A 10,677-nucleotide genomic window follows, 5' to 3' on the forward strand; every position below is an offset into this window, starting at 1 on the left:
ACTGCATATGACAAATTCTAATATTACATACCCATATACATCCTGGCTTAAACTTAAAGACTTGCTTGAAAAATAGTAATTGTTGATATGTAAAGTGTTGCTGTATCGATCAGCTGTGGGCCTATGTAAATAGTAATTTGTTTGTTTTATAATTGATTGGTTTATTTATTGTTTTAAAACCAAATAAAAAATGAAAAAAAAGAAATGTCTAGGAGTTCCAAATTAAGCACAGGCATGTACTCCATTGTAATATAGGCATTGCCTTTAGTATGTAACAATGCAGAAGTGTGCATTCTGGTCTGAATGAGATTCTAGAAGAATATTACCCCTTTCTAATTTACAATAGGCTGTAAATGAGAATAAGATATTTTTGCCTCTTTTTCAAAATAAACCAAACACATATACAACCTAATAATTACAGTACGTATAAACTAAGACACTGATGCAATGTCATAGTACTTCACTGCAAGGTACAGAAATTATAAAGACCATCAGGTAGGTTTTGACCAGAAAACATGAAGGGAAAATGGATTCCAAATATACTTTAAGAGATTATGCTGCTTCTAATAAGAGCTTAAAGGCTACTATCCACTTGGACAAGAACTCTTCAGTTATGATGGCTACCAGTCCAGCCATACTATGGTGATTCACCTGTTCTATCTTCTATGTAGAGAAAGCTGTGACCCTTTTAAGGAAAATGCCTCTGCTAGGCACAGAGTTCTTTGGTAGGCATAGCAATGGGAAATGATAAACACAGTCTACCCCTTAGTATGACATCCTGTCTGTGGGAAAAGCTAGTGTTTACATTCTGGGTAGCAATAGTTAACAAAAAACTTGGGTCTGTATGCAAAATCAAACCCTTTTTCACTCCCACAGCTAAGACGGTTATTGCCCAGACACATCTACTTTCCACCCTCCTTTATGCACCCCCCTCTTTACTAACCTAACTAAGTCCAAATGAAGTAAACTCTCTACTTGCTTTAATCATATCACTAGATTTACTACCAGATCCACATATCAAACACACCACTGTCTGAACTTACAGACACTAGATTGGCTTGAACTGCCTTACCAAATTCAGTTAAATCAGTTAATAGTAGCCCATAACGTTTTATATCACCCAGAAAACACCACTGTACTGACAAATATTATCACCCCTTACAGTAACCTTAAAGTGCTACATTCATCCAGCAAAATTCTAGTTCAAACAATCAGTACCAACAACTCAGCTGGAGATTCACTCTATGCTAATTCTGTTGGCAAAGCCTGGAACTCACTTCATGTTGAACTTACTTCCATGCCTATTCTAACCCAATTCAAGAAAAGTCTAAACAGTATCTAAAAATTAGATGGCTTTGCCATTGTGGTAATCCTGACTAACACATGCAATATTATCATGCCATAAATAGGTCTTTTATTCAACTCTGTATTGTTTTTTTCAAGAAAATAACACTCTATTTTTGTATAATGTTGAAGAAAACAATATGTTTATCTATAACAATGATTTTCACTATGTATATATGTTCAAAAAGTTTATGGTCATAATAAGTATGTAACTGTTCTTAAAGTCATAAGTGGAGCTTTTCTCCCCGGGCCTTCGCTGAAAATGGACATGTATCCAGTTGGACTACCCCGGTCAACAAATGTAAAATAAAATAAATAAATAGTCATTCTGATTTGTTATGCATACATAACTGTTGTGCTCCTCCTCCCACTGATATTCTGCAAATGGAAGAATAATTAAACTAATGTAATTTGTAATAAGGCCATCTGAATAATGTAAATGCTATAAATACTAGCATTTTTGACATCTGACATTGCATTACCATTTGTGCACTACAGGTGATTATAGCACAGTGCACACATTCAAACTGAAAAAGGACTAAGATTGTCTCTCTCCTTTCATTAATAATGATATGCAAATGAAAATGAAATGAAAATAAAGCAGCACACTTCTGAGGAGAATGGGTATTCTGTATTATTCCCCACATGTATTATTTTATCAGTGAATTAACACTTCAAAATTTTCTTCCAGTTTTCTTTCAGTTCAATTATAGCATTATCTCATATTTTCTTCAAATGCTTTCATTCTTTAAAAATACTGGAAAAAACACAGCACTGACAGAAAATTAAGGCTGTACTCAATGCTATTTCCATCTTTTTTGGTTTCCCCAAACTTTTTTACTTTTAGCTGACTTTAATTTATTTGTAAAATGCTGTACTTTATTGCTTCCCTACAGCTGAAGAATGCATGCCTTAAAAGGTGTAGTAATATATATATATATATATATATATATATATATATATATATATATATTTGAATTTTACAATTTAATTTATACTTTATTTCTTCTTTGAAGAGTTGTAGTACCCCATATTTATGAATAAAAAGTAAGAAAATATATAGGTAATTCACTGCATTTGAAATGTTCCAGACATACTTTTCATGCACATATTTTTATATAAATTTGCCAGTAAGAATAACAGTTATTATTACTGATTGAAGAAAAGCCATGAATATACCTCTCAGACTCATAACGCAATAAAGCTGAACAAAATCAGAAATGGTGGGGATAAAGACCCAAAATCCAGTGTCAGATTTTAATTATTTTTCTTACAATCTTAGAAATTTATTCTGAGGGAGACATCTTTGTAAGATTGAAAGCGCTTAATCTATTTTGTATTAAAATTTCTTTTTTTGGTTTTCATGTGGTGTCCATAGTGCTTTATTACACAGTGGTTTGATTTTCACTAAAACTTTGCAATTGCATGCATTTTCTTAATGATCGGACATTTAAAACTCAAATGTTTGTTTTTGACAACTGATATCAATCTGCAGTGACTTGTCAGGAAAATGCTAATTTTGGATGCTCAGACCACAAATGTGAGGCACAAGTATAGAAATTCTGCAAACAGTTGAACAGTTGAGTTATGTCAGTGAAACAGGAAGGATCCTTTTAGAAAGATCAATGTCTGTTTCCCAATATATTATTTCTGTAATCCTGTTCCACCATTGTTAGGATTCCTCAATTGTATTTGTTAATTTAGCTGTTTTGTTGCAATATCTGCATTTGTATTGTCATTACTCTAACATTTTAGTTTTTCACCTTTCCCCATGTTTGTGTTTGCTCCATGCAAAAGTATTGTTAGACTTGTATACAGATGATAGCTTAGGGATTTGTGTCATTCATCAGTTGTAATTGAATTGGTATTCATCAGCTGATAGTCACTTATCATTAGGGGAAACAGCAAAAAATCATAAACAGGCAGCCTTTCACATTCTTCCTAAGAATTTAACCTTTGAAAATCTCCTTTGTCTATACATCTAGATAATGGTCAAAACAACTTCACTAAATAATATTTGGGTATAACATGTTGATGTGTTACCCACCCAAAATTTGTTATGAAAATTAGACTAGTAAAGCACTGAAAGAATTTGTTGCATTAGAAAGTATGGTAACATCACATGCACATTGTTGAATTTTCTGATATGATTTTCACATCTGCAGATCTTTCTCTTTCTATATATATATATATATATATATATATATATATATATATATATATTATATATATACATGTACATATATATATATATATATATATGTGTGTGTGTGTGTGTGTGTGTGTGTGTGTGTATATATATATATTATATATATATATATATATATATATATATATATATATATATATATACATATATATATATATATATATATATTTATATATATATATATATATATATATATATTTATATATAGGGAGGAGAGATTTGTGTATATTCTCAGATTAACTTGTACTGTATGCCAGCATGTCTAATTGTGAAAATGTAAATAAGTTCTTTTAAATGTTGAGTATTTCACTGTTTAAACAGAATATTTAAAGAATCTGTCAGTGTTTTGATGCATTTCTATCTGCTCATGTTTGAGAGAGAGATTCTAAAGTAATGTGAAGAATCAGCTGAACAGTAGGTGATGTCCTTAGAATGTTTCTGGCTGCTAGGTGATTATTTGAACAGCTGATTGACAGGAAAAATAACTTTTTCAAACAGCTGACTGTTATTTTTAAAAATAAAACAGTTGAGACTGTTAAATTGTGCAGTTAGTCAAGTACTGTGCAGTTTGTAAAGAGCAGCATTTAGTAAAGAGTTGCAGTCAGTGGACACCCATGAAAGAGAGCTCGCCAAAAACTGTACGCCTGCTTATGCCTTGCTGTTATGTATTAGATTAGATCAGGGATAGCAGTCTATGGTTAGATTAGGGAAGTTTAGTTATTCGAATGAAGTTTTTCTAGGATTATGGACTTCTATCCTACAGTTTGATTTTACATATCTGGTCGTTGAATTCTGATGTATATTGAAAGCTATTGATTTACATTCTTTTAATTGTGTTACTTATTCTTAAATATTTTTCATTATTTTATGCTATGGCTGGAACTCAGCATGCTCTTTAGGGATTAGGGAGTGCTTATACCTGTTTGATACTCCCCAGTTCACCTCAAAGGCCTGGTTGCTTCTGGTCATAGCTATCAATTATTTTGACTTTTAGAAGGGCATGAAGATACTCTGATTGGTGGCAGAATTACCATATTATTTTGGGGAAGGGACTCAGCTGGTAATCTGTGTCTGGTTTTCCCAGAAGTGTTTGGATGTGTGAGGTTTAAATTTACTTTGCTTTGGACAGTATGAGAGGTCTTAAACTGGGATACATTGCTCTGAAATGTGTAATAAGGAGTTACATTAGGGATGGGCAGAAGTATACAGTCCAATTGTAGATTATAGTACATGTTCCTGCTGTGCTGTTAGGAGAAAATTATGAAATATTACTCATGTTTAAGTGACAGTCTCACATTGGAGTCAGTAGTGAGGACTGAAGATCCTTAGTTACTGACTCAAGATGGTAAGGGATGTCGCATTTTATTGTTTGCAATCCGGTGGGATATTGGCTGGATGTCACATTTAATTGGTGGGATATAGCCGGACATCAAAGAGGGATATTTACCAACATTCAAAATTCTCATCAGTAAAATTTAATTTGTCTGTGAAAGCAGGCTGTTTATCAGCTTCTCAAAAATGTTTGTGATTTACTGTCTCCTTTTAGATGTAAATTAAGAGCTTTGAGTGATTAAATATAGTTTATTGCAATGGCATGATCTATTGTTTGTGGTGATCAAGTACTACTTTGTGGCATGTAGCAGAGTCACAACTCTTACCTGTTAAAATTAATCAGTTATATAAGCTCCCACAATGCTTTTTTAAACACTTTTTGACCCATGTTTCTTTATAGCCATCAAAACTCCTTCTTCTTTTTGCCCATTTTCCTCCTGACTATCAGAATATTAGGACACAGTGGAGAGAAAGTGGCTGTTATCCATCAGGGATTAGGACATTGCTAGTTAGTGTTATTTATTGAAAGCTTAATTGATTATTGATTTTTTAAGCTATTTGGTTATTTATGTAATGCTCCTAACTGCCTCCTCACTGGCCTGAGCACATGATGCATTGTACCGTGCTGTAAGTCAGCATAATCGCAGTCTTCCACATGCGTGCTATGCTTAGCAGAAGTTGTGTGGCTTTCCTTAGTGGGATGTCAATCTCTGGATTCATTTTTCCGTTAGCTGTACTTCTGTGACTCCTCTGGCTCTCTTATAAAGATTCTGGAGAAGCTTCCCCATCTTGTGAGACAAGTGTCAGCCACTCATTTTCAACCTTATGAGTACAGAATCTTCAGTCTCTGAGTTTGATCCAATAGTTGACCCAGATCATCTGAAAAGGAGACAGTGCTAAAATCTCCATGCTGTAAAGCCATTAAAATCTATTCTGCATGTTAGAATGCAGTACATAGTGAGGTGTTCATATTGTTATTGATTCTCATAAGAACTGTGTTTTAATTCATGTTTGCCTATATGCAAAGTTGTTACTGTATTAACTACATCCATTTTGCTAATCATCCTGCAATTTAAAACAAATTTCAAGTCATACAAGGAATTATTTTTGTTAGAATGTTGTGTTATATCTTTTTCAATCCTTGCAATGTATGAACGGAATGTATTAACAACTGCTGGCAGAATGTGTACATTTTTTTCAGCTCAGTCTTTGCATTCCTTTAAATAATGCACATAAGGTTATGCAATATAGTGATTATATTAAAATATATTAAAACATTTCAATAATTTATCTTTTGCAGTGTGCCTCTTTAGATGGAAAATGTTCAATAAGTTGTGATGATGATGTAAGTACTTATATTCTTCAATTTATATTCAATTTATATTCTTCAAATTTCACTTATTTAAATATCATGTAAAGAATATGATACTCTGATACTTGAAAACACTTGCTGATCTAGACCAGCCTTCAGCAATTTAGAAACATCCCTGCTGCTTAGGCCATCGTTATAATGTATATGCCAACTACCAAGCTGATTTATAGCACCAATGCTTTGAGTCTAATCAAGCTCTATAGACTCTGGTTAGATGGTTAGCTTCTCCTGACTTCAAATGTATTGAACAAATTAATGTTTAAAGTAAAACTATATCTTTAAACATACTGCAAAAAGTTGTAAGCATTACTGTACAGCATGGTGCATTAACTCTGGATTTGGTGTCTTCCTGATGTAATTTACATGTATGAACAGCCAGTGAAGTGACCTTGTATGTCAGAGGTATTGCAGGGCACATATGGTACACTCTTCCTAGTATATTTCTGAGTATTTCTGTATAATAGTATAGCCAAATAAAGTCTGCAACATGAAAAACTGAATAAATTCATAGCTGCAGCATAGAGAGACAGTAATATTCTTCTACAGATATTTTTATGACTATTGGTAAAAGTAGCTAAAAATGATATTTCCATTTCTTACTTTTGTATGGGAAACGGAAGAGATGTGTGCATTGTTTTAAATGATAGGTAAGTGAGGGAAGCAGCAATATCAACACCAAGTGTAAGATATTAATTTTTCGATCCATATCTGATGCCGTATGCTATAAAGAAAAAATTGTGAATATTTAACCATGTTTTGGCATTGAGTTTTAGACCATGACTCTTGAAAAAGTTAGTCTGTGTCAAGCCTTCCTGGAGGATATTTATGTCTTGAGGGAATTCATTGACTGCACTCAATTTGCAATGATCTGCAAACTTGATCAGCCTAAGGCCTTTGGCATTAGCCTCAACCTCAGACAAATACATGCCAAACAGAACCTGCCACTGCACTAAGCCCTAAGGCACCCCAGCATTTTTATGGAAGTTGACTCCCCTATTCTAACTTGTAGGTCTTGTCTCTACACAGTTGACTATCCAGTGGGTGAAGCAAGAGTTTATATCTAGCTTACTGCACTGCTCTACAATGCCTAATTGGAGTATTATGTCAAATGTTTTGGCCAGGTTGAGATAGGCAGTCCACCAGGTAAATTAGGTGACAAACCCAAACTGATTTGTATCTAGTGTTACTATGTTTAATAGGTTACTATGTTGTCAATTAGAGCATCCATGATTTTTCTCTCCACAGCTTTGCACATCAGACTAATCAGGCTTATGTGTCAATAATTCCCTGGATCAGTGGAATACCCACCCTAGTGGGTAGCATAAATGTTGCAGTCTTCCATTCATTTAGCATGAAGCCTTTTTGGAGGCTGTAGTCAAATAGGGAATCTAGTGGTCCCAATAGTACATGTTTCATGGTATTAAGAAAGCATCCTGGGATATGACCGGACCCCATTGATGCACTGTTCTTGGCGACTGTAGGGCCTTGAATACCTGCTCTGGAGTGATAGTTTAGGAGTATTATGGATGTGAGTATTTTCTGAGGAACATCTGTCAGAGAGAAGGGAGTAAAACTGGAGCTAAATGTGTCTGCCAGGAATTTTGCTATGTCTTCTGGCTATGTTTATGTAGTATAATTTACAATTAATTTGCTATAGTGCTGTGTATTGTCTTTGAGGTTATGCACATAGCTGTAGAAAGTTTTGTGATTGCTCTTTGCCTGGGAGGCTAATTTTATCTCAAATTAAGATTTGGTGGACTTGATTAGTCGCCTGATTTACTTGTTTAGGTTGCTAAGGAAATTATTACGTTGCTGGGCATTGCACCCCCTAATTTGACCATGCATGTTTTCCTTTTGTTATACAACATATTAATGTTGAGATTCCACCAGGGGAGTTTTTTTTTTTTTTTTAGTTGATCCTGTGCTTTATCTGGGTAAGTAAACTTGTATCTATGCAGATGTTAATATGATTTTACTGAGTTCCTGTGAATGATTGATTTCCCAGACAGTAGTGTTCTCAAAATTTGTGAGGCTTGAACTTTTGCCAGGATGTCATTTTGCAGTAGAAAGTTTGCCCCAGAATAATTCAGAAAAATTCTAAGATTAGCAGCCAATCCAAGTTTTATCTTTGCATTATAGGATACAGCTGTATAGTTTGACATGAACAGCAAGGACATTACACTAGGGGGCTGCAACATTCCAGCATGTTTGTGAGGAAAAGGTCATGAATGTTTGTACCCCTAGTGGGCTTACAGACTAACTGGTCTAAGGTTTTTGTATTTACAAAATCCAAGAATCTCTGGGTCTGCATGTTAGGGATCATGTATAATTCCCAGTTTATACTGGTGTAGGTCACCCATAAATATAGTGTTAGGTTGAACGGGGAGTGTCTCCAGCACATTTAAGTATGTGTTGTGTTTTTTCAGAATCATAGAGGCAGACCTATAGCTTGCAGGGATATGTCATGGGACCTTGCCTATGGCAATTTGGACGTGAAGAAGCTCAAGTGTGTCATACTGTGTCAGACTTGAGGTGTGTTTGCTGTTAACATAAATACAGACATCTCCAACCTTTATCTCTTTCTCTGCAGATATTGTGTAAAAAGCACTGTAGCCCTGAACTACCACAGCACTCTTTGTGTCTTTAAACTATGTCTCAGTAACTGTACAGACATCCACATTCTCCTGGGTGGCGACAGTATGCAGCAAGTGGATTTTCTAGTTTAGACACCTCTCACTGAGCAGTAATACCTTCAGCTTTTTCTATGCTAGCTTAGCTATGTTGGTACATTTATGAGGTTACAAAGCACACAAAAGCCCAGTAAATCCAGGTAAATACCTCAACCAATACGACCATAAAATGTATTTGTAGCAAAAAATAGGTGAGGCAATGCAAATAGCAGAGAAACCAACTAATTATTTGATAGTAAGTGCATTCATAGTAATCACTACTGCTTCATCAGACATTTACAGCCATGAAAATGCATTTGTTTTATATACTAAAAAACTATCATGTGATTAATTAAATACCATGCTTAATTAATTAATTAGACACAACTTCTTAAAGTTACACAACATACTTGCATCTAAATATATATACAAAATGTGCAAAGTACAAGAAATAAAAACAGTACATTAAAATATATACATGTTTCTATCACATACAACTAGGAATATATATACAAAAACTGTTAAGACTTAAAACTACCTTTAAGAATGCATATAAACTATACCCCTTTTTTACTTCCTAAGTCTTCTCATCTTAAGCAAAGGTTGAATAGATGCAACATCATTCAAGCACTTCCCCATATTAGCTTACAGCTTAATGATCCATTTTGTCTCCATAGCTTCTGTCCTGTTTCTTACATCTCCCATTCTTATTACTGGTAATAATGAGAAATTTAAAATCATGTGAAGGTCCCATCTGAGAAGTAGTTATGTCTTAACAGTTTTGTATATACATTTATGAAGTTGTCAATGCCTTAGAAAGACAGTAGGGGTGGACAAGGTTTTAGCCAATTTTCAAAATCCAAGAGGGGACAGAGGCAGACCATCCCTGGCAAAGCAGTGTGATCTGTTGGCCATATCCTCCTGGATGACAAATATTGTATCCCCTTCAAATTACAGCATCCTTTAAGTCAATGATGCTCTGTTCATATTGTGGCATTATCCTTGGAGAAGATAGAATGCTACTCAATGCTAGCCACATACCATCTTAGTAGATGCAATCCAAGAGCTCTGTCTTGTCTGTCTTCATTTAGTCCATGGAGGTATGTCTCAGATCATTTATGATTACATGACTATGACTGAATCATACTGGTACTTGTGGTTTAACAAGCTGTGTGTGGAACCTGGACCCTGACAGATGGGTGACCATGACTCACTCCTGGTGAGTGGGTCATGTTTGTCTCACAAGGGAGTCTCCTATGACCAAGATTTTGGACTGTGTAGTGGTGTGCCTTATTGGCTTAGAAGTGAGACATCACAAGATGTGGCCATATGTATCATGTTTGGTGTTGATTCTCTAGAATGTTCTTGAGGTTGCTGGGGAAATTTTGTCCGTGCAGTGTATGGGAGGTCTTTGTGGTATAGGGAGATTATATTTAACAGCTTCAGAATGCGTTGGCCTATGTGCCTGGTCCATACTATATGAGGTGGACTGTTACTGCCGACCTGTTTGTTATTACAAGTGTCTGTGTATGACAGCCATGCCTCCAGTGACGTTATGCAATTACATCTCTCTCACACTGTATCAGTTTATATAATAATTAAGTAGTTGTTAGTAAACATGAGGCAGTTGCTACATTGACTCAGGACAACCGTATCTGCTTTACTGGTTGCAGAGATAACGGATAAGTGCATGTCCATGACTACAGATCCTTATTTCTTGATATACAATGGGATGGCACAAGAGGAGCTTA

General features: G+C 34.8%; 1 protein-coding gene across 1 annotated transcript in view; it reads left to right on the forward strand.

Annotated features, from left to right (window-relative positions):
• The window catches only part of CACNA2D3 (calcium voltage-gated channel auxiliary subunit alpha2delta 3), a 2,619,084-nt gene that overhangs the window by 2,035,299 nt on the left and 573,108 nt on the right, over positions 1 to 10,677 (forward strand). Inside the window, exon 21 of the mRNA XM_044078472.1 lies at positions 6,186 to 6,230. Within this exon, the coding sequence (XP_043934407.1) occupies positions 6,186 to 6,230 (45 nt within the window). The remainder of the gene's footprint in view (positions 1 to 6,185; positions 6,231 to 10,677) is intronic.

This window comes from Protopterus annectens, chromosome 7.part1, assembly GCF_019279795.1.
Source record: "Protopterus annectens isolate FY-2018-M chromosome 7.part1, PAN1.0, whole genome shotgun sequence".
Taxonomy (NCBI): Eukaryota; Metazoa; Chordata; order Ceratodontiformes; family Protopteridae; genus Protopterus; species Protopterus annectens.